The sequence below is a fragment of the Lithobates pipiens genome, unplaced genomic scaffold (assembly GCF_037356315.1).
Source record: "Lithobates pipiens isolate NorthernLeopardFrog02 unplaced genomic scaffold, aLitPip1_a1.2 Scaffold_18, whole genome shotgun sequence".
Classification (NCBI taxonomy): domain Eukaryota; kingdom Metazoa; phylum Chordata; class Amphibia; order Anura; family Ranidae; genus Lithobates; species Lithobates pipiens.
This window is the reverse complement of record NW_027507758.1, coordinates 85,981,387-86,009,286: the sequence shown is the minus strand read 5'-3', so window position 1 is coordinate 86,009,286 and position 27,900 is coordinate 85,981,387. Positions and strand designations below refer to the sequence as shown.

The 27,900-nt window shown below is 42.5% G+C and overlaps 1 protein-coding gene across 1 annotated transcript in view; it reads right to left on the bottom strand.

The window, feature by feature from the left end:
* The window catches only part of GALNT14 (polypeptide N-acetylgalactosaminyltransferase 14), a 716,679-nt gene that overhangs the window by 94,279 nt on the left and 594,500 nt on the right, over positions 1–27,900 (bottom strand). The window contains exon 10 of the mRNA XM_077485880.1: positions 1,013–1,139. Coding sequence (XP_077342006.1) covers positions 1,013–1,139 — 127 coding nt within the window. The remainder of the gene's footprint in view (positions 1–1,012; positions 1,140–27,900) is intronic.

Genomic DNA, 27,900 nt, shown 5'->3' with positions numbered 1-27,900 from the left:
ACACCAAATTTAACACACCTGCTCCCCATTCACACCTCAGACCTTGTAACACTAACGAGTCACAATTTGGAAATTTTCACTTAGGGGTATACTCACTTTACTTTTTTAGAGCAAATGTACACTGTTATACAAGCTGTGCACGCACTACTTTGCATTGTAGCAAAGTGTCATTTCTTCAGTGTTGTCACATGAAAAGATAAAATAAAATATTCACAAAAATGTGAGGGGTGTACTCACTTTTGTGAGATACTGTAAATACCATAGTTTATAGGCTCTATAACTTTCACACACAAATATTATACACTGATTTGTTTTTTGTTTTTGTTTTTTACTGAAGAAATGTAGTAGAATACATTTTGGTCTAACTTTATGAAGAAAGACTTTTTTTTTTTTTTGCAAAATTTTATAACAGAAACTAAGAAAGTTTTGGTATATTTCCATTTTTATAGCAGCATATAAAAAACACAGTGGTGATAAAATACTACCAAAAGAAAACTCTATCTGTCGCAAAATAAAATGATAAAAAATTTAATTTGGGTACAGTGTTGCATGACCGAGTAATTGTCATTCAAAGTGTAACAGCGTGAAATCTGAAAGTCGGCCTGGGCAGGAAGGGGGTGAAAGTGTCTGGTATTGAAGTGGTTAATGTTATGCTCTATTATTATTGTTGCTCTTGTCTATCTATTCTTTTACTAGCTGAAGAAAGTGACTATAAATAAAGACAAGAGTATTTGCATGAGGAGACAGATATGAAGTGATACGATGTATTTAACCCCTGTCAAGTGGCCTTATGAAAACGTATTGATTTTAATCTTGTAAGGCGAGATAAGAGCAGAAGAAATTGTTTTCTAGATGCTGTTACTTCTTAATTAACAATGTCACAGTGTGTGAAAAATCAATTTCAGAGCTGATTCGACACAGCGATATGCCGCACGCCTGCAAAGGCAAATAATACACAGCTGCGTCCCCGGGCGCTGCGCTCATTACCAGGCAGAGGTAGTAGTGTACCTACTTGATGTACGTGTTGGCGTTGCCCTCAGGAAACACATAGGGATGCTTCTTTCGAAACACATGACCCACCCGACTACATGGGATAATCTCCAGACTTCCCCCGCACATCCACACACGGAATGAGATCTCTGCAAAGACATAAGGATATATTTTAGTTAAAATGCAAAACAAAGCATGTACAAGCAGACCTGTCACCAGATTTATTTTTTCATATTCAGTCTATGCATTCCAAATAGTCTGTCAGTGTAAAGCCTCGTACACACGATCGGATTGTTGGCCAACAAACCCGTGGACAGGGGCGGACTGACCATTCAGCCACTCGGGCACTGCCCGAGGGCCCCCGGGCCACTAGGGGGCCCCATCAGGGTTGCCAGCCTCAGTAAAATCAGGGACAGTATGTAAAAATCTGTGTTTTTTTTACATCTGCCTCTGAAATGTCCATTACTGACATCCTTTTGGTCTAAAAATCCAGAGATTATAGCTTCCCCACCTCTCCAGTACCTTCTCAGCCAATAGAAACATATCTGTGTATACTGTGTGTACATGTACTGTATGTGTAACCTGTGTGATTGTACACTGTGTGTGTGTGTTTGTGTATACTGTGTGGTTTTGCCTGGGGGCCCCATAATCTCCTATTGCCTAGGGGCCCCATGAGTTGTCAGTCCGCCCCTGACCGTGGAATTTTGTTCGAAAAGTGTTGGCTCAAACTTGTCTTGCATACACACAGTAACACAAATGTTGGCCAACAATTACGAACGTAGTGATGTACTAGACATGTTTTTCAGCTCTTTAGCGCCACCCTTTGGGCTTCTTCTGCTAATTTCGTGTTAGTAGAAGTTTGGTGAGCGTTGATTTGCGCTTTTCTTTTCGCATTTTCATTTAGCGCTTTTTAGTTCGCGGTTTTCATTTCATGCTTTTCAGTTCGTTTCTGAACAGTCGTTCGTCACCCAGTCATGTTGTGGAATCGGAGGAGATAACATGCTATTTATTATTGGCCTTGGAGTTATTGCTTTGACATTATTTTTTTGGTTGAATAATGATTTGATTTGGTATATTTTCTATATTTTTGGATGCATAGAATGCACTTTTTGGTTAAGTTCTATTGGAAAATAGCATGTCTAATTTTTTGTTTTTTTATTTTTTTAATGCGCAATAAAAAAATTGTGTAGAATAATACTTGGCTATGTGTTTTACTTCAAATGACAGTTTGGGAGTAGGCAGTTACATTTAAAAAAAATACAATGTAAAATTGACAAGGAACACCAACATAGTTGTATTTTTGTTCTTAAAAACTACAGGATAATGGTGTTGTGGTAACTTGCCCAAATAAAAAAAAAAAAACAACATAATATTATTCTTGATATCACTAGAAAAAAAAAGCCTTTGAAAATTTGTTTGCAATAACTCCATCAGTGTCACCAGCAAAGCAGCTTCATTATTATCCCATTAAAGAAGAAGAGAATTGTGCGCTGCATTTCGAGATTTCATAATTTACCACATCACGAATGTTAATTCTCCATTACAAACGCTAGTTTACAAGACCAAACGCTTCTGCTTCTGAGCATGCGTGTTTGTACTTTGGACTTTTGTCTGACGGACTTGTGTACACATGATTGAAAAGTCTGACAACACACATTTGTTGGCGGAAAATTTGAGAACATGCTAGCCAACATTTGTTGGCGGAAAGTCCGACAACATCTGTCCGATGGAGCATACACAGGGTCGGACTTTCCGCCAACAAGGTCGCATCCAACATTTCCCGTCGGAAAATCCAATCATAACACAGCGCTCATTTTCTGTTTAGAAAACAGTACAAACTCAAAGAGGACAGCTAATCATAGGCGGAGGTGTGCCCAGCCCGGCAGCAGCACATATACAAGGGGGTGGGTATACATGTGGCTGCAGCCGCTTTGACAGCTTCCTGGTGGGCTAGCTTAGACAGGAGCGGACTTGTGTCTGACCATGCCTGAGCTCATCCCTGGTAGTGTTCACAAATGTCTGACACAGATTAGCCCCACATGTCTTCTCTTTCCTTATGACCCAGCCTGATTACTGGAGGAGAAGAAACTGAGGAAATGCTTTCTCCTGTCTGCAGCAAACTGATTGCTTCAACCTAAGCAAAGTCACTGGACAGAAACTCAATTATTTATTTTAAATGATAACTGGCAGAGATTTTTTTAATAAACTGTTGGTGTATATTATAATTATTATTAGCAATTTATATAGTGCCAACAGTTTACACAGTGCTTTACAATGTAAAGGGGGAACAATGTAGAGGGTATAAAAAATAGACTTTACAATCACTTTAACCCTTTTGCTGCCAAGCCATGTGCTCCATTTTTACCCTCAGGTGGCCAGACCATTTTTGCAATTTTTCCTTTGCTTTTTTATTTTTCACTTATAGCTTTCAAAGTTTGTAAAAGACCCCAAACCATATATTTTCCAAAAGCACATGGCCAGTAGAATAAAAAGAAGGTGTTATTGTTGATTTCTAAGGTGCCACGATATTTGCGCAAATGTTTATCAAAACAATATTTTTACAAAAGATCCACTAAAATCATGTCTAGCAAGTAAATACACAGCACATTTTACAAAATTCCAACTAAACATAAAAGCTTAACCTGTGTGAGAGAAAATAAATGTCAAATATTTGTAATTTTTACATTGCGCATTTTTGCAAAATGGTGAAAATCGAAGGTAAACAAGAATGTAAATATCCAAATTTCTCAAAAAAAATCATTTTCCTTTTTCCCTTACAATTTTCAGAATTTGTGAACAACCCCCAAAACCATATATTTTCTGAAAGCACACGATCTCTAAAATAGACCCCGCGGTATTTACGCAAATGTTTATCAAACCAATGTATTCGCAAAAAATACACTAAAAGCATTATTACACAGATAATTTTATAAAATTCCTGCTAAATCCCTACTAAATATAAAAGCTCAACCTGTATGGAGTTAATAAATAACAAAAAAATTTAATTTTTACACTGCACCTTTTTGCAAAATTGTGAAAATCAAATGTATGCAAAAATGATCCAAATTTCTCTAACAATCTGAAGGTTTTAATTTTTCCCTTACAGCTTTCAGAATTTGTGAAAGACCCCAAAAACCATATATTTTCTGAACGCATATGACCTCTAGAATAAAAAGAAGGTACTAGTGATTTTTTAGACCTCGCTGTATTTGCGCAAATGTTTATCAAACCAATATATTCACAACAAATACAGTAAAACCATTAGCAGCAGATAAAACACATCTAATTTTACAAAATTCCTGCTAAATCCTTGCTAAATATAAAAGCTTAACCTGTAAGAAGTTAATAGATAACAAATATTTGTAAATTTTAAATTGGGCCTTTTTGCAAAATGGTGAAAATCGAACATATCCAAAAATTTCTCTAAAAATCTTGAGGTTTTCATTTTTCACTTACAGCTTTCAGAATTTGTAAAAGAGCCCGCAAAACCATATATTTTCTGGCCAATAGAATAAAAAGAACAATATTTGCACAAACAATACACTAAAATCATTAATAGTGTACATAAACACAACATAAAACTCCTCCTAAATTGATACTAAAGCATCGTTTACATGTAGTGTACACCCATGGAGGACCATGTTTACCCACACAGCGATGCACAGATGTCTGTGCATCCCTGTACAGACAGTCCCATTTACATCAATTGGGATGCAACGGCTGCACGGCTTAGCTGTTGTTCCCAATCTGACATCTGTGTGGGTGTGGGTACATGACCCCGAACGCAGACAGTGTGAGCTGAGGGATATGAATGTGGACCTACATGGATGTAAAATTGGGAGCAATGGCTCTGTTAGTGCAGGTGCTACATCCCAAATGACATCAAAGGGACGGCCCTGCACAGATATGAACGTAACACCTGTGCATCCCTGTAAAGGTATGCTGTGTATGCCCTGTGTGAACAAAGCCTTAGGCCCCTTTCACTCAAGCAGACGGATCGGGTCTGAATGTCCGTTTTTCAGGTGGGCTCAATCGGACCACCCATTGTTCTCTATGGAGAGGCTGATGTAAACGGACATGTGTCCGTTTACACCCGCCTGCATCCAAACCAGTCCAGTCCGTTAAAAACAGACGGATGAGGATTCCATTCCCCATCCATCTAGCAGATCAGATTGGATGGTATCAGATGGAAATGGGCAGGCGGTCCATTTCCATCCGACCGCCCCATAGAGAATAGTGGGCTGTGTCCGTGTCCTCTCTGCATCAGCGGAGCGGACCTGTCATCCGCCTGCTCAGCACTAATCAGCGGGGATTAGACACTGAGACTCTAATTGGCTTGAAAAAAAGGTTGGGTTTGGGGGGCAGAGCACTGTTTCCCGAACCCACCCACTTGCGGCAATAGGGAATTAATATTCACTTTTGTCTTCCGGTTTCTTCTCCTGGCCAATTAGGACGGATCGGGTTGGCCGGGAGGAGAAGCTGAGGAAGCCGTGGAGGGGTGAGTGCAGGGGGGACCACCATAGTGGAGGGCTCAGTGCGGGGGAGTGGGGCAACTCTCACTGTGGATGGGTGAGTGCTGGGGGAGGGACCGTCACTGTGGAGGGGTGAGTGCGGGTAGGGAGGTATGTTTGTGGTTTTTGTTTTGTTTTTTTTCTATTTAAATTTTTTTACAGTTATTTTTTTTTGGGGGGGGGAGGGGTCTTTGATGAGATATCAGAGGTCTAAACTAACCCACATATCTTTTTTTTTTTTTGAGACAGAGAAAGGGACTGAAGATAGTCCCTTTCTCTGTAGCACTTTACATTAATGAATGGAACCTGTATAGGGATTCAATTCGTTCATAAACTGACAGTCTGATACATTGTAACACTCGCAATTACAATGATCAGCTGTCAGTGGATATAGGAGAGATACTGCCTATATCCATTGTACTGGGGGGGGGGGGTTGGTAAATACATGTATACCAAACCCCTCAAGCCCTAACTTCACCTCCACCCGCACGACCCCCACCCGCCCCGCTCCTCAGCCTGACAGATTGCTGTGATCAGTGCAGGGAGAAGCTGCAGGCAGCAGGAGGGAAGGAGGGGTGCCGCTTGGAGCGACCATAGATCAGGGGTGCGGGGGCATTATGGGGGGGCGATCTGAGTGATGGGGAGACACATCTGGATCCCCCCCAAGCCCCATGCAGCACCTGAAGCCAATGGGAGTGGCAGAGGAGGGATGTCAACTAATGATGGTGGGGGATTGGGCTGGGGGGGTTGGATTGGGTAGAGGGGGGTAATCAGTGCTGGGGGGGAGAAGGCGTGAAGGGAATAGTAAAGGAGGGGGGCAGTTTTAGAAGAATAGGATCGGCAGGAGGTGAAGTGGCTGTGGGCAGGGAAGTGGCGGCATGGGCGGGGGTGGGCGGTCACATTAGGGGTTAATAACCCTGACCAGCGGGTGGTCGCAGATCAGAAATATAACATTGTTCAGCAGAGTCTGCCGAACAATTCTAATATAAGCTTTTGGTCATTGAAGTGACCATAAGCTTAAAGAACAGGGAGATATGAGATTTACTAAAACTGGATCACTCAGAATCTGGTGCAGTTGTGCATGGTAGCCAATCAGCTTCTAACTTCAGCTTGTTCATTTAGGCTTTGGCAATAAAACCTGGAAGCTGATTGGCGTCTATGCAGAATTGCACCAGATTTTGGACTCTTATGCCGCGTACACACGATCGCACATTCCTTCAACAAAATCCTTGGGATTTTTTCCGACCAATGTTGGCTCAAACTTGTCTTGCATACACACGGTCGCACAAAGTTGTCGGAATTTCCGAACGCCAAGAATGCGACGAGCCGAGAAAAATGAAGTTCAATAGCCAGTGCGGCTCTTCTGCATGATTCCAAGCATGGAATTTTGTGCGTCGGAATTGTGTACACATGATCGGAATGCTTTGTTGTTGGAAAATTTGAAAACCAGATCTCAAATTTTGTGCGACGGAAATTCCGAATGAAACTGTCTGATGGAGCCTACACGCGGTTGGAATGTCCAGCAACAAGCTCCGATCGCACATTTGCCATCGGAAGTCCGACCGTGTGTACGCGTCATAAAGCTTTAGTAAAAAACCCCATTAGTGTTTTAATTGAGACAAGTACACACTATGGAGGGATATGCTTTGTTCATATTTCATGTGTAAGGTTTACAACTACTTTAAAGCTGGTACACACGGGCCAAATATCGGCCAGTATCGCTGGTTCAACAGAAACTGTCAAACATTCAGCCAGTGTATACAGCAGCCTGTCTGACAGGAGCCGGCCTAACATCCTTTTAATATTTTTCATTGGTAGCTTTAGCAAAATAACACCTTGTGATCCTGATATAAAGGTCCTTGTTCGGACATTTCTTGTTATACGGTGATAACACTTTGTCCTTAACTGCAATTGTACAATCGGCCAAGTGAATGCAGATTGAGCAGTTCAAGTTTCAACCAACAAGAAACTTGCCCCAAGAAATACCACGCAGCCATCAGAAAATCAGCAGTATAAAAATGAAAAACTGTATTTTATTAAAGAAGAACTAAAGGCAAAACATTGTATTTTTTATTTTGGATAGAATAAGATAAGATAATAATCCCTGTCGGTTTTTTTGCCATTCGTCATACTTTGGGGAGATTTTCCTTCATTTCCTGTCCCATCGCCAAAACAAGAAGTGAGAGGAAATCCCTCCAAAGTTTGGTAATCTTGGGGTGTCCCCACCCCTAGTATGCTCATTGGAGGATTTCCCCTCTATTACTATTCTGGTGTCAACCAGGTGGGTTTTAATTTTATTTTCACTTTTTATGATACCAGTAAACTAAATGCCAATCAGGATTTCTGTATACCAAGGGGTTAATATAGAATGGTTCTAAAGGTTCTAAATGGTTCTAAAGGCAGAAGCTTTTTTTTATCCTAATGCATTGTATGCATTAAGATAAAAAAAAACTTTTATGCGCACCAGCCCCCCAAACCCCCTACCAATACTTACCTAATCCCCATCTCAATCTAACGATTTTGCACGAGACCCTTGGCTATCCGGGACTCTCCCTCCTGAATGGCTAACAGCATTGGCACCCACTGCTGTCAATCAAAGTCATTGAGCCAATAAGAAGAGAGGGGGCAGGGCGGGGCCAAGTCGTGTCTGAATGGACACATAGAGCAGTGGCTTGGGTGCCCCCATAGGGACATAGGGCCCCCATATGAAGGCAAGCAAGTAGCTTGCCCCATAGCAAGCTGCTTGCTGTGGGGGCAATTGGCAGGAGGGAGGGGCCAGGAGCTTTGAAGAGGCACCCGAGAAGAGGAGGATCTGGGCTGCTCTGTGCAAAAGCACTGCACAGAGCAAGTATAACATGTTTGTTATTTTTAAACAAAGAAAACCCAAGACTTTAATATCACTTTAATAATGTTTTCACACAAGCAGTATTAAACCCAAAACTAAATATATAATATATTGCAGCTTACCAATCGTTAGATATGGTGGCTGCATTCGTTATTTTTTTTATTTTTATTTTTTAAGCGTTCCCTCTGTTTTCACCTGATGATCTGGCCCGTAACATACTTCCTGTATTAAAGTGCCCCCACTCTGGATGAAGGAGCACAAGGGGCACATTTTGACAGCAGCACTGTTAATCTGGGGGGGGGGGGAGTATTAGATGTACTAGCAAATGTAGATACACTAACAAATTGAAGCTGAAGTCCAGTTAATACTTTATAAGCAGTTGCAGAAACCCTTTTTTCTTTTTCGGATAAAGGGTTTACATAAATAAATAAAACATGATAATTGTAAGCACCCCTGGCAGTAATAAATGGTTTGTTTCAAACCTGTAACCGCTACATCTGCTTGATCTGTTGAAAAACAACAGACTTACTAGCCAGATCAACAGGTGAAAATAAAGAAATAAAGCCTTAAAAGAAAAATAAGAATTGGTAAACTGCAATACAGTAAATGTTTGCTTGTGGGTTTAATAGCACTTTAGCACAGCTTTTACCCAAAAGCCACACATTTTCCAAATGTATTAAAAATGCTAATCTTGTGATAATGTTGTGTGAATATCGGGTAAAAACAATAATAGACCCCTTAGGGCCTTTTTCACATGAGCTTTGTCCACTCCATTCAGCAGAGGATCTGTGAGTAGGTCCCCTGCTGAATCCAAGCTGAACTGGATGGAGGTCATTTTTCTACATCTGTGCCTGTTCACTTTGTGTTTGCATTCACACAGCGGGCAGGGACAAACCTACACAGCGGGCAGGGGCAAACCTACACAGCGGGTGGGGGCAAACCTGTGGTGACCCTATAGGAGGCCAGATGTAAAAGGACTTGTGTCCAATTACATCAGGCTAACTCCAAATGACCTATCATGTCTAGGTCCACATGTGGAGGTAAGCAGGTGTAAATGTACAGGTGGACCTGATCGAAAAGTTTGTGTGAAAGGGCCCATACTTCTTTGGGTGATTGGTGGGCAATGCTTTGTAGCCAGAATTCCAAATGCTTTGAGAAAGCAAGCTAACTGCACATGGAACAATCATTGGTTGGGTATGTTTGTCGCCTTATTTAGTGGGATCAGCAATAAAGAAGATTGTCCCACATTTTTAATCTCTTTCTACGGTTACATTATTATATACCAGAGTCAGTCGTACAACTACCTGGCCCACAAATGGTGTGCATTCCCTATATAAATTGTATTCTGCAGCATCTGTTGATACCAAATGAACCCATGCCTTACAGAGGAAGACTAGGATGATTGTATTTCGACTTACTTAACCTCTATGATTTCTGCTAAAGACAGGCTTAGCCCTTGTACACACGGTCAGACATTCCGACAACCAAATCCGTCGGATTTGGTCCAACGGATTTTGTCCGAAACTGTTGTATACACACGGTCGGACAAAGTTGTCAGAAAATCTGATCATACTTAACATGATGACATTATTTCGTTAGGACAGGACTACGTTCAGGCTAGTAGCCAATAGCTTTGGTCTAGGAATTTGATCTGAGCATGCGTGGCACTTTGTCCGATCGGAATTCTCTACACATGATTGGACAAAGTCCGATCGGATCATGTTGTCTGAAAAATTTATAGCCCAGCTGGAAAACTTGGTCTGTCGGATACTCCGACGGAAACAGCTCACACACTGTCGGATTATCCGACAACAAGGTCCTGTCGGACATTGTCCATCGGAATGTCCGACCGTGTGTACAAAGGCTTATACAATCTATAAAATCTTTCCACAGGGCCTGTTATACCCCTCAGCGTCTGGTCAATATCTACCCTCAATCAGACCCCTTGTGCACGAGATGTGCCACTTCCCGCGGCACCTTCTTACACATGGTGTGGTCTTGTCCCATGATTCGACCTTATTGGGAGTGGGTGGTTGACACGCTTAATGATATGTGCGATCTGGCTTTAAGGCAGGACCCTGTTGCTTCTGTTGTTAAGTCACATGGAGGACGTGGAAGTAGATAGATATACTAAGTTTTTTCTTACCTATGTCTTATTTTATGCAAGAAGAGAAATCCTGTTGCATTGGAAGCTACCCACACCTCCTACTACATTCACCTGGGGGAAAGAAATCAATTCAGTTTTACCACTCTATAAAATAACAAATGAAAGTAGGAATTGTCCTAGGAAATTTGATAAGGTGTGGTTTACCTAGATAGTTGTGTATGGCCAGGATGCTTTAGATGGAGTATGAACATTGTCATCACTTGTCCTCCTCCCTCTCCTTCCTCCCTTTTCCTTTCCACCCTATAGTGATCTGTGCAGCTCAGGGCTGGGGGTATGGGAACTCTCTGATAATAAATATACACTAGAAGTTTACCAGGAAACCTAGACCATCCTAACAGTCAGGCATTCCCAATGCCACAGCATCATGGAATGGGTGGGACCAGTCCTTCATGCTGCGGCATTCAGAATGCCTAACTGATAAGAACACAAAACAGGTTTACAAATTCTGGTTTACACTATTTTACACATCTGTTAAAGCAAAGTATATTATTTCAGGAGAAACTTATTTAATAATTCAAGTTCTGCTCTATGGCTAGGTCCAGAGTCTACCAGCTCTACTCCCTTCCTTGCAGCATTGCGCCTGCTAACAGCAGACAGGTCCTCTTTACCAGAGTAATACGCGGTCTTTGTCAAATATCGGTTTTAGTCCCTATTTAAGCTCAGCCATGTCTTGTTCGAATTAGGCGAGCCAGAAAAATATCAGATTCCTGTGTCCTGAGGATTAAGAAGGTTGTGTAACATACGCCAATCCTGATCGCGGCTAAACGAAAGTCACTGAGGCGGCGGCCCCTCCTGACTGCAATAACACCTTATCTACAGACACAGAATGATTCCTCCCCTTCCTCCGCTCATACATTGTATCAAAGAGCAAAAAATTCTTTGAAGTCAGGGGGAGAAAATCTTCCATTAATGAAAACATGTTTCTGTAAGCTTGTGGCACATACAGTACATTGGCTGCTGTATAACACAAGGCTGTAATAAGTCAGATCGGAAGGGCAGATAGTGAATAGCGATATAGATACTGAATTCCATTTTATTTTTTTATATATTATTATGATATGACATGACAGCAGATATACTACTGTATAATACTGAAAATGTTTGGTTCTTCATGACTAGGGTATTAAATATGGCTTTTGCTTAGAAACTGCTATACCAAAAACCCCACCCTTCTGGTATAATAACCACACCACACTAGTTGTGGAGTTAAATTGGCCATAGCAGCCTTTTATTAACCAAAATATATAAATAACAAATTATTAACAAATAATTAACTGATTAATAACATAGTAACCTGAACACACAGTGTATTAAAGAATGGAACCACAAGGTCCTAATAGGCATCAAAGCCAAGACAGTACCTGCGTGTCACTTCTCAGGCCTCTAGCCACAAAACCACCAACTCGGAGACAACTCGCAGGTACACATACCCTAACAGAGAGCTGTGCCTCAGACGGGTCCCTACCCCATACCTTTTGTACCCATCTGAACCTAAAAAAGCCTTGCACCCCGCCAGTCGACATACCCGGCTCCTCACAACCCAATTCCAAACCCAAAATACCCACCAAATGCAGGGCAGGAGGGTGGGAAGTTGTTTCCTGCTTGCTGACCTCTGTCTGAAGACCACCCCCATCCGGTTAACCATCCACTTTCCCCCAAAGCTCCACCCCAGCCATGACAATGCTCCAGTTAGACCTACCGCCTTGCTTAACCAGCAGCAGCTACAACTTATATTACTCCTCCTATACCCAAGCCCCTTTAAAGAGGAAGTAAACCCTGGTGGGTTTTACTTCCTCTTTATTTCCCTGCAAAGGTAAAGCATTATTGGCTACTATGCAGTGCATAGTAGCCCATTATGTGTCACTTACCTGAAACCGAAGCCTGCAATGTCACCACTGTCCCCACTAGCAACGAGCATCCATCTTCACTCCTCTTCCTACCAGGACCGAGATCTCCGGCTCTGTGACTGGCCGGAGTTGCATGATGTCACTCCCGCACATGTACTGGGAAGCTGCCATTCATGGCATGACCCCTATTAGAAACAGCACGATCTGCCCTTTCTAAAGTGTGCATGCGCCGTAGACATCGCTCACAGCTTTTTTTTAAATATCACCTAAACCATGGCTGTTTAGGAGTATTTCCAGCACCTACAGGTAAGCCTTAATATAGGCTTACCTGTAGGTAAAAGTGATTACAGGGTGTACAACCACTTTAACCACTGTCCTCCTGTCCCTCCGTCTATTTTTTGTGGTTTTTCTCCAGGCTTCTCTTTAGGTGCTAGTGGGCCCTTTCAGCAGGACTGTTATTCCTAATAACATACAGTATATTGGTCCTGACTCATCAAGCTGCAATAGCACTAAAGGAGTGCTAAATAGCATTGATTGAAAATTGATATATGCAGTTTAGTGCACTTTAAAGTTTATCTAAAGCTCAAACCTTTTTTATTTATTTCGTTTTTTTTAAGCTTTGAGTAGAGTGGTAGGCATTAGAAACACTGTCAAGTTTTTATTGATGTCTGTGTATGTTTAAGTGAAATTCACCATCTCTGTTTGTTCTGGTGACCATTGTCAATGGGACAGAAATTAATAGGAAATCTAACATTTTGAGTCAACAGAACAGGAACAGTGGAGAATCTTCCTGTGAAGACACTTTTCCTGTGATAACTATCTTAAAAGGAAACTCCCCTTACTTTGAAAAGATTTTCTCTCAATTCCTGTTGTGTCCCCCTACATTGGTAGTCAGTGGAGAACCCCCCCCCCCCCCATAGTGGTGGCCAGTGAGAAGGGCCCCCCTTACATTTGTGGTCAGTGCAGAATGGCCTCTTATTGGTCAGTGGGGAAGGATGCCCTTATGTTGGTGAGCAATGGAGAAGGGCCTTCTATATATATAGGCTTTGAATGCCTCCCAACTCTGAAGAATGTCAGGGTGCTGGTCATGTGTGGTAATAAATTGTTTGTTGAAACTGCTTGTTTAATAGAGGTGTGAGAGGGAAAAGAGGTGAAGCCAGAAGGCATTGAGTTTCCGGGAGACTCTCGGCTAAGTAGTAGGAACTGTAATGTCTAGGTGGATCATTAAGGGAGAGTGATCATAAACTTCTTGAGGAACATATTTAATATCCAATATACTGTATATGTAGGATGTTAATTTTGGAGTGCCTAGGGACGAATCTGTTCTTGACAAAATGGCCCTTTATATTGGTGGTCAATTGAGAAGGGCTTCTTTACCTTCTTGGTTAGTGAAAAGGAGATACTTACATTGGTAGCCAGTGGAGAAGTCTTCTTACAATGGTTGTCAGTGGAGAAGCACCCCCTTGCATTGTTGATCAGTAGACAAGGACTTCCTTTATGTTGGTAGTCAGAGTTGAAGGACTTCCTCTTACACTGGTGGTCAGTTGAGAGGAGCCTCCTTAATTTGATGGTCAGTGGAGAAGGGCCCTTACATTGGTAGTCAGTCTTGTATTGTCATCTTACAGTGGTGGTCAGTGGCGAAGAAATTCTTTACATTGGTGGTCAGCCGAGAAGAGACCCTGACATTGGTGATCAATGGAGAGTTACCCTTTTACATAGGTAGTCTGTAGTGGCCCCTTGGGCTGTGCTGGAGTAGCTCCTCACGAGATTTGTAATGCTCAACGTTGCCACAATTTCACTGGGTTTAACCATAACTTTCACTCACAATATTTAATTTTTATTTATTTTTTTCCAATTCTGTTTTTATTTTCAATTATTATAAAGCATTATACATAATTAAGCAATTTCATACATATGAATATATATTGCTTGCATATATAATAATCACGTTTATTATTTTATTTCCTCTTCCCTCCCTCCCTCCCTCCCTCCAAAGAGAAAAAAAAAAAAAAAAAAAAAAAAAAACAATAAGGAGGAAAAGGGGAAGAATATATATCTGGTTTCTCCCCCTCCTCCACTTCTCACTCCTCTCTCCTCCACAAGTCCCTCCCTCCCCCCTCTTCCCTCCTAATTCCTCAGTCCTTTACCAATTTCCTATGCTGACTCCAAGGAGTCCAGACCGAGAGACACCTTTCATATGTATCTAATTCTTGAGCTAAGAGTATCTCTATTCTCTCTATGTTATCCATTTCTAAAGCCCATTCGTTTATCGTAGGGGATTGGGATGATCGCCAGTGCCGCGGTATCACAGTTCTTGCCGCCGTCAACCAGTATCCCAGAAGATTCTTTTTAACGTTTTTATATGTTCTTGGTAACATAGAAAGAAGGGTGACTTGTGGTGTATTTGGAATTACCTCCCCAGTGATTGTTGTATATAATTGCATAAGCTTTTCCCAAAATCTGAAAATTAGGGGGCATTCCCACCAGATGTGGAGCAATGTACCCTTGTCTCTATGGCACCGCCAACATATATCTGATTTTTCTGGGTATATACGATGGAGTGTCACTGGGCTCCAATACCATCTTGAGAGCAATTTATAATTCGTCTCTTGTGCTTTAATCGACGGTGATAAACAGTGAGTGAAACTAAATGCCTTCTCCCATTCCCCAACCGTAATCTGAGCGCTGATCTCATTAACCCATTTGTTTATATATTCTGGGGGCTCCGGGTGATTTTTTAATGATAAACATCTTATACAGTATTGATATAACATGCTTTGGTTTCTGATCTTGTGTCAAGAGGGTTTCAAGTTCTGTTAAATCTCTACCCAGAGACTTATTTGAATGAATTGTATACCAAAATGACCGCAACTGCCAAAACTCCAACATTTGCATAGGTGATGGTCGCTGTGTAGAGAATAGATTTAATAAAGACGGAATTGTCCCCTGGCTTAGAATATTGCTCAATCTATAATGGGATTCCCTATTCCATATAAGAAAACTTGTCCTATTTAATGCCGGTGGAAAGAAAGGGTTGCCAAATAGAGGTGTCATAGGTCCTTCATAGGAGGAAAGTTCCAATTTTATAGCTGTTTTTCCCCATATATTCAGCACATGGGATGTGAGGGAGGGCATAGACTCTTTCAACTCCTGATTTAAATTGCTATCAGACAGATCTAACCATGGTAACACCTTTAAATCCAGTTGATTTAACCCTTGTTCTATTTTTACCCATTGTTTGGTTTCCGAGCAATAAAACCAGTCTACCAGTCTAGTCAAAACAGCCGAAACATAATAATAATATAAATCAGGTGCACCCGCACCTCCTTTTGTTTTAGGTAATGATAATAATTTCTTTTGTAATCTTGGTTTTTTATGTCCCCAAATAAATTTTGTAAAAGCCGATTGCAGAGTGGAAAAAAATGATCGAGGGACACTAATTGGGATAGTTTGAAAAAAATACAGAAACCGCGGTATTATATCCATTTTCAATATATTAATCCTCCCAAACCATGAATATTGCTTAACATCATATTTTTTTAGATCTTGTAGGGTACGTTGCAGAAGAGGAACATAGTTCATTGAGTATAAATACTTTGAGTCCGGGGTGATTTTAACACCTAAATATTTTACAGCTACAGGGCAAATCCTAAACATAAAATTGGCTCTCAACCTTGCAACCTGTTCGGGTATGAGCGACACGTTGAGAATTTCTGATTTTGATACATTTACTTTAAAATTGCTCAATTTTCCAAACCGCTGGAATTCAGCTAACACAGAGGGAATTGCAATGTGTATTTTTTTTTTTAAACCTTTAATTCTGCCTTTTTATGTGGATTGTGGGGGTCTAATTAAGTGGACCTTACTTGTGTCTGTTTACCACTTCCTTGCCCCTTTCCATAGGCATAAACACAGGCATAAACACAGGCAAATGACTGGCCAGGCATGCATCTAGAAACCACTGTATTGTGCTTCACACCTTCTGCCAAATGCAACTTTAAGTGTTATCTCCTCCGTATGGAACAAAGAACAAAGTAGCAAACACGAGTAACTTGGAATGCTTTAAAAAGTGCGATAGTGTAGAAGGAATAAAGAGCCTTCTTTCATCTGATGCCGACTTCTGCAAAGAAAAATGAAAAACAAAGGTGGAAAAAAAAAAGAGCGCTGTTCCCGCCAGAGGCCTGAAATTCAATCAGAATATTGACTGTGCGAGGGCCTAGCTCCAGATAACACATACATAATAGCTTTCTGCATCCCAGAGGAGGACACATTCACTTGATGAGTCAATAAATTCCCTAGGAAAAAAAAAAATGCAGGAGGTAAAAACTGATTAGGAGGGCTGAGATTTTCATATATTCTGCTGTTCTATAAACCAATTTGTCACTCTCAATATGTCTGCTGCCTGTGACGAGGACAGTGGCCTATTTTCATTAGTCAGGCAGCGCACATCACTGCAGTGAGATGTGTAAATATCTGCAACTACAAGACATGTTTGATTTACAAAGTTCTATATAAAAAACATTTCAACCTATCACACATTGGGGATATATGCGTGTGTTAGCTGTTGGTGACAGGTACACAGCAGGAATTGTAATCATAGTAAATCTATGGCTTTCAAATATTAGAAAAACAATGTTAAAGTGTATCTATCCTTATAAGATATGTTAGAAATTTATATTATGTTGTGTTTCACCACCAGTTTTTCCACAACAAAATCCTAAAATTCAGCACCCAGGGCTTCCTAAGGATGACCCGACAGCGTTTTGTTACCCTTCATGCAGCAGCAGTGTTGTCAATCTACCATGCACGCTTCCACTGTGTGGCATCAGGGAGCTCTGCCCATACATAACTAATGGAGCGTTAAAAGTGTAAGCCAAGGCAGAAAGTAAAAAATATATTGCATATAGTCTTGCAATACAAGGGCATGTTCATGTTTTATTCTTTTTTTTTAAATTCTTTATTTAAGGGTATGCAACATAACACAGTAGTATGACATGACAGCACAGTCCTGACACAGCATGCCAGCAGTGGAATTGGAAATAACATTAGTTGTTAGTAATCAAACTATATACTGTAGCGCTTGGTTGCTACTAGTAACTAACATCGACCATGTCACCCTGCTGCCAGACCTCCATCTATCACTTCTGAGACAATGAACAGTCATTTGCGTTGTTTTGTTTTATTTATTGGGGCATATGACGTGGTTGGAGAAAAGGAAATATGGGATGCCCATAGAACAATTGCTTTGCCCTCATAGCTAAGAATTAGAACAAAAGGTTGAAGCTTGAAGTACTGATGTGCACATAATATCTATAGTTACTTCCCCTGCATAACACCATGCTGACTATTACTCCTCCTCTACGTATCTTCTCCAGACTGTTGCTCCCAGGACTTCTACCCTCCTGCACAATCTTCCACTGTAGATCATTACTTTTCCTGTCACATCATCCTCTTTTGACAAAAGAGACCACTCTGAACAGTCCCAGTTGCTGGCTAGAATTGGTTGCACTGTTACTAGGTCAGGGGTCTACAGTACCTCTCCCCGGTGGCCTAGTAATTTAGAAGAATGTGCTGATTGGTGGACTACTATTCCCAGATAGTTCGGCCTACAAATCCTGTGTCCTCAGGCCGCAGCAGTTTGACACTCTCCCCATAGTCTCTCCTCTGGCCTCGCACCCAGTTCCCCTGGCATGCCTCATCCAGAACTCCACTGTGGTCCACTCACCGACCTCCTCCTGCCCCAAGTCCATGATGGGGAACTTTAACTGGACATATGTTCCGACAGCTTCTCCTCCCTTTCTGTTCCAGAACACTTCATCATAGATCATGTAAAGATGAAGCTCCCTCCCAGCTCTCCCGGGCTCCTCTGCTATGCCTCGCACCCCCCCAGATGGGGATCGGGCCCCTGCCTTGTACTCCATTCTCCATGTCTCCTGGCCCCCCAAGATCAAAACAAACAGGCCTAGCCTGAAGCATAGGCCTGCCCGAATTTACCTGCACTGACAGTTTCCCTTACAAAATCCTCACTCTAGCACCTACCTATGGTAGAGCGTGCTACATTACATTATGTCAATTTGGTGATAAATCATTTCAAACAAGTCAGGGTCATATTCAATACGAAGTAAGACATAACCACGTGTAGATAAATGGTTGTAGGAACATGGCTCCCATGTTCATACTAAGAGGATCAGATCACCTATAGGCACGTATCAGTTGTAAAGTAATGGCAAGAAAATGCTAAATATTTATCCGAAAAATGAAACATGTCCCAATACAGCCAGCGCGTATTGTCTTACTCTGTCTTATCCCTGAGGACCGCAGTGAGGTGTTTCATCCATTGGATATCGTCCACCCTGGCAAACCATTGTGTTATAAGGGGTGGGATTTGTTGTTTCCACATACTGGAAATAAATGCCCTAGTGGCATTCAAAAGATGCTTCAGCAAGGATTTACGGTATCTCTTACTTGACATAGGAGTCAAATTAAGAAGCACTGCAGCAGGGTTGTCAAAGAGAGAGTAGTCTGTAAGTTTGTGCACGATTTGCAGTAACTCTCGCCCCAAGAGGCGATTCTTTAGACAGTCCCAGAAAATTTGAAATATAGTGCCATTCTGGGTGCCACATCTCCAACATAATGGGCTGTGTCCAGGGAAAAGGGATGCCAATACAGCAGGGGTTCGGTAGCAGTGTGTCAAGATTTTGTAAAAGGTCTCCTGATATTTGCTACAGAGGGAAGATTTGTGAGCAAAAATAATATTCGGTTCTTTTGATCTTCTGAAAACGTGGGAAACGTTTAGGTCTCTTTCCCATTTGAGCAAATATGGTGGGTCTTGGTGAGAAGTGACTGTGAGTAAAATACAGTATGAAATGGAGAGAGATGTCCGAATAGGCCCTTCTCCCAAATAAAGGTCTTCAAATGAAGTAGGTTGTCTTTGAAACCCAGACTGATTGGGAAGGGATTGAAGGAAGTAGGTTAGTTGTAAAATTTTCCCCTGGCCCAAAGCTGAAGAGTTGAAAGAACCAAACAGTTCCAATGGGCAGATCCAACCAGATAGACCAATGAAGGATGAAGCTCTGTCTAGGTTCAGATCATGTTGGAGTTAAAAGGCTCTATCAGTCAGAAGGAAGTCTGAGTGACCAATGATGGGAGTCAATGGCGAGGGGAAGCTGGAAGTTGCTGTCAGTTTGTAATATTTAGAATGTTCTATCAAGGTGGATTCAATTAAGGAATGGGGAGGCACTACTCGAGAGTGGTGGACTCCTGTCCAAGGAAGGCTGGCTAGGGAGGCAGTCACTGATTCTTGTTCCAAAGACACCCAAAGTTTGTGAGAGGCGTGTCTACACCAATCCACCACTCTGGTCATATGGACCGCCATACAGTATAAGGCAGGGTCTGGGAGTCCCACACCACCCCTGAACTTAGATCTTTGCAAGAGTGCCCGCTTGAGAGGGGAAGGTTTACCTTGCCAAACATATTGGATGAAGGCTGCTCGGATCTTTTGAAAAAACTTTCATGGCAGTTTGATCGGGAAAGCTTGCAGGAGATATAAGAGACATGGTATGACATTCATTTTTATGACGTTACATCTGCCAAACCAAGAGACTGCCAAGGATTTCCATTTCTCTAAATCTGCAGAGAGGGTAGCCAATAAAGGTTGGAAATTATATTGGAAAATAAGTTGAATATTGGAAGGGATTCTAGTGCCCAGGTACCCATTATCTCTGACAACATTTTTGTGAACAATTTTAGTTCGCAATTAAGTAGGGAGTTGGGCCTATAGCTGGCGAAGAAGAGTGGGTCTTTGCCTGGCTTTGGGATGACCGAGATGCTTGCCCTTAAGAGGTCTGGAGACATGACGTTGCCCTCTAAGATGGCGTTAAAAACCTTGGAAAAATGGAATGCCAATTGTACACAGAAGACTTTGTAGTATGGGGTTGTGAAACCATCCTACCCCGGCACTTTTCCTGCTGGTGATCCAGCTATTGCGTCCAAGAATTCCTCTGCAGAGATACAGTGGTGTGAAAAAGTGTTTGCCCCCTTTCTAATTTCCTGTTCCTTTGCATGTTTGTCACACTTAAGTGTTTCGGAACATCAAACCAATTTAAACAATAGTCAAGGACAACACAAGTAAACACAAAATGCAATTTGTTAATGAAGGGGTTTATTATTAAAGGTGAAAAAAAATCCAAACCATCATGGCCCTGTGTGAAAAAGTGATTGCCCCCCTTGTTAAAACATACTATAACTGTGGTTGTCCACACCTGAGTTCAATTTCTCTAGCCACACCCAGGCCTGATTATTGCCACACCTGTTCACAATCAAGGCATCACTTAAATAGGAGCTGCTTGACACAGTAAGGTCCACCAGAAGATCCTTAAAAGCTACACATCATGCCGAGACCCAAAGAAATTCAGGAACAATTGAGAAAGAAAGTAATTGAGATCTATCAGTCTGGAAAGGGTTATAAAGCCATTTCCAAAGCTTTGGGAATCCAGCGAACCACAGTGAGAGCCATTATCCACAAATGGCGAAGACATGGAACAGTGGTGAACCTTCCCAGGAGTGGCCGGCCGCCCAAAATTACCCCAAGAGCGCAGCGACGACTCATCCAAGAGGTCACAAAAGACCCCACAACAACGTCCAAGGAACTGCAGGCCTCACTTGCCTCAGTTAAGGTCAGCGTTCATGCCTCCACCATCAGGAAAAGACTGGGCAAAAATAGCCTGCATGGCAGAGTTCCAAGGAGAAAACCACTGCTGAGCAAAAAGAACATCAAAGCTCGTCTCAATTTCTCCACAACACATCTTGATGATCCCCAAGACTTTTGGGACAACATTCTGTGGACCGATGAGACAAAAGTGGAACTCTTTGGAAGGTGTGTGTCCAAGTATATCTGGCGTAGAAGGAACACTGCATTTCATAAAAAGAACATTATACCAACAGTAAAATATGGTGGTGGTAGTGTGATGGTCTGGGGCTGTTTTGCTGCTTCAGGACCTGGAAGACTTGCCATGATAAAAGGAACTATGAATTCTGCTGTCTACCAAGAGATCCTGAAGGAGAATGTCCGACCATCTGTTTGTGTACTCAAGCTGAAACGAACTTGGGTTCTGCAGCAGGACAATGATCCTAAACACACCAGCAAGTCCACCACCGAATGGCTGAAGAAAAACAAAATGAAGACTTTGGAGTGGCCTAGCCAAAGTCCTGACCTGAATCCTATTGAGATGTTGTGGTATGACCTTAAAAAGGCCGTTCATGCTCGAAAACCCTCTAATGTAACTGAATTAGGACAATTCTGCAAAGATGAGTGGGCCAAAATTCCTCCAGGACGCTGTAAAAGCCTCATTGCATGTTATCGCAAACGCTTGGTTGCAGTTGTTGCTGCTAAGGGTGGCCCAACCAGTTATTAGGTTTAGGGGGCAATCACTTTTTCACACAGGGCCATGATGGTTTGGAATTTTTTTCACCTTTAATAATAAACACCTTCATTTACAAATTGCATTTTGTGTTTACTTGTGTTGTCCTTGACTATTGTTTAAATTGGTTTGATGTTCCGAAACACTTAAGTGTGACAAACATGCAAAGGAACAGGAAATGAGGAAGGGGGCAAACACTTTTTCACACCACTGTAGGTGCCGATATCAGCTCAACCTTCTCATCAGTGAGTGAAGCCTGGAGGTATGCATAAATCGCTGCAGACTTCTCCAGGGTACAAGCCGTGGCTGGATATGAATGTACGCTATAAAGAAAAGCGTAAAAATCACGGAATGTCTCAGCCATCTCCGGGGATGAATTAATTTTGGTACCCGAAGCAGTGGATATAGCTGTAATGTAGAGTGAATTGCATCGGGTTCATATAGCATTTGCCAGAGACCTACTACACTTATCTCCAAATGTTAGAATGTTCTATGTGCCTTCAAAAGCTTATTTTTGGCCTCTTAATTGTTCCCGAAGCCCATTAAGCTATGCTTCTGCAAGATGATCAGGGCAAGATTTATGTTGTTTTACAAGGTCATGCAATTTGGATAATAAACTGGTTAATGTTTTCTCCTTGTCTTGTTTAACTCTGACCATGTTTAATGAGAACTCCTCATGTATAGCACTTGTGTGCTGACCAAAGGAGAAGAGGGCTAGATACTGAGTCTTTATTGGTCTTGTAGAAAAGTTGCAGTTCTCTCACGACATCTGTTTTAATGTCAGGGTCCTGGAGAAGGATTTGGTGGACCTAGGCATCCGGTGTTGTATAGCTTATTCCAAAGAGAATAAGCAATATTGCCAATGTGGGCACTGAAAACTAGTGGAATCATGGCATGAGAGACAAGGAAAAAGTCTATCCTTGAATATGATCCATGGGGTGGGGAGAAAAAAGTGTAATCCTTTTCCTGCGGGTGGAGAATACACCAAATATCAGCCAATTGATAGCAATGTAAAAGTTCTTTAAAGCGGAGGTCCACCCTAAAGTGGACCTTCCGCTCATTGGAACCCTCCCCCCCTCCAGCACCACAAATGGCACCTTTCAGGAGGGAGGGGGTGCAGGTACCTGTATAGTACAGGTATCTGCACCCACTTCCGGCATAGATTCTGCAGAAGGTACGCCCCTTTCCGCAGAATCTACGCCCCTTTCCGAAGGTCCCCCGCTGCCTGCTGGGAAACACATGGATCCCAGAGACAGCGGGGACCATCCTTATTGCGCAGCGCGACTCGCGCATGCGCAGTAGGGAACCGGCAAATGAAGCCGAAAGGCTCCACTTCCTGATTCCCATACCTAAGATGGCGGTGGCAGCACCCGAGAGACGATCGAGAGATCGGCTTCGGGTGCCGACATCGCGGGCGCGCTGGTCGGGTAAGTGTCATTATTTTAAAAGTCAGCAGCTTCAGTATTTGTAGCTGCTGGCTTTAAAAAAAAAAAAACGGCGGACTCCCGGTGGACTCCCGCTTTAAGTCTAGTTATGGATTTTTGAGATAGGGCTTAAGAACCCATTGATGAATCCTTATGTGGGTCGAGAGTAAGACTGAAATCTCCACCTAACATGAGAGTACCCACAGAAAAGGAGTCCAAAGAGGAAAGACACGACTCAAGCACTGTGAGTTTATTTATGTTTGGTAGATTAGGGCCCTTAACATTCCAGGACAGCAGTTTCAATGTCATCCTGAAGAAATCGGTCCTAGCTGACAATTCTTATGGATGTGTAGGAGGAAGGAGGAGAGGAGTAGCACTAAAAAAAGGGGGGGGGGAGGGGTAGGATAGGTGAGTATAAGGAGGTGGAAAGAAGGGCCAAGAAGCAGTGGAAAGAGATCAGATAGGAAGAAAAAAAAAGAGCAGTGGCAAGCTAGTAGAGATGTAAGAGAAAGAAGATCAAGGAAATGGAAAACAAGAACAAGTACTAAGACTCCACATGGAGATCAACTGCTGTCTTGGGCAGATAAGGCCTAGTGGGGGAAGAGGTAAGGCACTTCAAGGGATGAGCTCCTGGCCACGGACAACTCCCGCGAAGCCCCATATCATATTCCAACCTAAAACAGATCAGCCCTGGTGTGTGATCCTCTCAGTATGACTAAGGAGAGATGAATAGCGGGGGAGAAACTTTTCCTTAAAAGGGATAACATGTAGAGTCCTAACAAGGAAACAGCTATCAAACAGCATAGACAAATAATTTAACCTGCTGTCCCATAGCTATAAGAAAATGTAGTCCGTCCAGGACCATAATCAAAAAGCAAGGAAATGCCCAGGCTTTGGCCATGAACCGTAGTCAAACAGGGATGGCCAAAGTCAGGAAGGAAATGCAAGACAATGTTCCCCAAATGTTCATAAAGCAAACGGTATTCCAGATCACTGGAGGTCTGTCAACGGAGTGGTCTTAAGCAACCCATCCCTAGACAAAAGGCCTGGTGACTCACGTCAACATAACCTGAAAATATAAGTACATCTACATCAAAAGCCAACTATCGGGGGAGAAGAGCTCCCAAGGAGTGCTAAGCAAAGCACCTATCCAGGTTTTGAGCCTGTCAAAAAACAAGGGGGGATGTACCCCCTGTTTACACTCTTGGGTACCTGTATAAAAAGAAAAACATGCACAGATATTGTTGAGTGTATATACTTTGTAACAGGAACCAACATTTAAGAACATAAAAACACTCCGAGAACTCCCCATCCATGCTATATATAACTATCTTTTGTTTCATTGGTATAGGGACTATAGCCTGTGAGAGCTAGAATGCAATTTGCCCCAACGCTAGCTACACCAGCCCTCCCGACTGTCAGAGAGCACATTTACCCGTCATTCTCTCACTGCCTACAGAGGGTAGAAGGTCATGGCAGCAACCAATATGGCAAACTGATCTCTCTATACTGAGATGAGAACAAAAAAAACACAAAACCAAGAGTTTACCATCATCCAGACGGGGAGACATCCCCTGTTGAGTGTCCAGTCTGATTGTCACCTGTCAATCAAGGTGACCGTATCTGTTATGAGACCACCAAGGTGAGTAGAAGTGAGAAAGGTGTGGGAAGGGCGGAGATAGATTCAAAGATCTTGCAGGCGTATCTGGGTCGGTTATTTGGTGTCCGTCCATTGTCCTTGCAAAACTGGACTCACTAAGTGTGAGCCTATGGCACAAGTGAACTGTGAAAGTCTCTGGAAATCATGGATGAACGTCAATGTAGACTTTTAGGATTCACAAGGATGTTGTTGCACTCTTTGCTGGGAGCGATGATTTTTGTGCGATCTCTGTTGCCTGCTGGTTGCAGGGGTTGTGGCGTTGGTGTTTGTTGGTAGAGTGAACGCCAGCCAGTAGGGAATGTTTTATCCTTTTTAAAACCACTCAGCTCCTAAATCCTGTTGTGGGCTGACAACACACTCAAGAACATTACTGAGTTAATTGTCTAGTGTCAGTAGGTCCATTGTGCCTGTCCTTATATATGGTGCATGGTGGTGGCGTGTGTTTCATGCCACTGATGACATAATTTGTGCCAAAAAGCATGAGGCGGAGCCAGAATACATGCCACCACATATGTGCAAATTGCCGCGGCCATGTATGATTCTGGTAATGTGAAGTTGTTTGCTTCGATCTGTAGACTTTTGAGACCCACACTTGCTTTCTGCTATTCTTTGGGAAGATCACCTTTCCCTTCTGCTCTTCATTGGGACTTATATGTTTTCTTCTTATGATGTTTATTTTTATATCATTTGAAATATTATTATTGGCGCAATTTAAATGAGGTGGTGCATCACATTTTGCATGTTTTATATACAGTATGTGTATAATATATTAGTATGTGCATAATTTATTAATTATTTCACTTTTTATTGGTAGACATATTGTTATAGAATAATTTTCAGCGCTGCGCTTGTCATATATTAGCCCTGCCCTATATCTAAACTCCTCAGTAACTCCCATGCTCAGATCTACCACATAAAGGCTAAATCTCATACTAAGAGCTACAGTAAAGGTTATTTAGCAGCTCAGCTTAAACTTCTCCCCCTCACTGCAGTCACTTAATAGTTAATCATTCAACTACTAACAGTGACCCAGAAGCTAAACTCACCCTGCTCCTTCCTCCTAGTAGTGACCCAATATCTATACTTAAAGTGAAACTTCACTCTCTCAATCAATATTGATTATTTTTTATCCTCATGCTGCTAGCATTAGTAAATAGATAGGAAAGTATGTTATATTTACTTGTTTTAAACTTTTTTTTCTACATTTCTGCAGTTACTTCCTGTTTTCTTGCTTAGGCAAATTATGTCAAACATTCCAGGAGTCTTCAGGAGGGGAGGAGAGGGGGGGGGGGGGGGTTTCTCAGCTAAGCACACTCTCTGCACGCATGCTTGAGCTAAGGGCAGATGGATTCCAGGAAATAAATGTCACATGAATCATGTACCCTTACTCAAGATGGCCATAGCCAGAAATGCTAGGGGGGGGGGGGTTGTTTTTCAGAGTGATTCATTAAAGTGGTGGTAAAGCCTCAAGGTTTTTCACCTTAATGCAGTGGCGGCTGGTGGTATTTTTTTTTGGGGGGGTTGCAAACAGTAACCCCCTGTCAGTCAGTCAGATGGGTCTGGAGCCTTTACCCCATCTGGCGGGCAGCGATTCTCTCGGGCGGCAGCTACACTTGCTCGGCAGCAGCTTTCCCTTCCCCTGCTCTCCACGGGCATTGCGGCGGCTTCCATTTCCTCCCTTCTCATTGGCAGGCAATTGGGACTCTTTTCTTTTTGGCCAATCGAAAAACTGGTCTCAAACCTGCTTCTGATTGGCCGGATTGAGGATCAGTGTTTCAATAGCGAATATTCATTTGCTGTTGTAACACCTGGGTGGGCTTGTGGCGCAATGCCCTGCACCACAAGCCCACCGTATTTTGAAGCCTTTTAGAGCCCCCCCCCCCCCCGTTACTGTAATTCACAAGCCGTCCTCCCGGTGGCCGTGGATAGATTAATTCATAGCATAAGCTCTATCTATTCATATAGGGGGTGGCGTGGATAGAAGGGGCCTCAAATAGACGGACAGCCACTTCCTAGAATACATTAAGGTGAAAAAACTTCTGTGCTGCAACTCCCCCCAGACCACCCCTCCTTTTTATTACCTGAGCCCGATCTGATCCAGTGATTTGCATGGTCGCAGTGGCTCCAGCTGCTGTCTCTATCCTCATTGGACAGATTGATGCCAATCAAATACTGTGACACGGGAGTGAGGCGGGGCTGAGTCCCGCTGTCTGTGTTAAATGGACGCAGCAACGGGACTCTGGAGCGAGCCTGCACAGGTGCCCCCAGGGAAAACGGATTTCTGTGGGGTCACCCGATAAAGAGGAGGGGCCAGGAGTTCCAGTGGGGGACCCCAGAAGAAGAGGAGTGGGGCTGATCTATGCAAAACCATTTCACAGAGCACGTAAGTAAAGGCATGTTTGCTTTGAATATTAAAAATTAATTAAATAGCGTTTTTTGTTTGCGGTGCTCAAATGCAGCGAAGAGCCCCTTTAACTCTAGTCTCCTTTCTACACTAACTAAACACTGCTCTCCCTCCCAACAGTGTCTCAGTAGCTCAGTTTACCCTGCTCCGCCCTCCCAGCAGTGATTCAGCAGCTAATCTCTCCCTGCTTTCCCCTCCCAACTGTAGCTCAGCAGCTCAGCTCCCCCTGCTTCCCCGTCTCCCCCCAATAGAGCATCTGCTCTACATTATAGATAGAAAGGCTATACGGTGACTGAGTTGCAGAGCCACAGAAAGGGTTTTTCTTTCAAGACAGCCCTACGAGACTCTTTCTCAACCCACCCAATCAGTACTCACTCACCTAATTGGAGGAAGATTTCCTCTAATCATAAAACAGGACCTCAGTTACACACTATAGTGGAAGGAAATGAGCCAAATCACAGTAAGAATGGTAAGACTATGGCCACCAAGCTGCCACGCTGTTCATTGTTTTATTAAATAAGCCTCATAAATCCTCTCTTTCATTTTATACCATTATTAATGGCTTTTTTCATCTGATTTGAGCTACTGAGCAAAAAAGAAAAAAAAATGGCACCTATCTTGGCTCTTGGAATG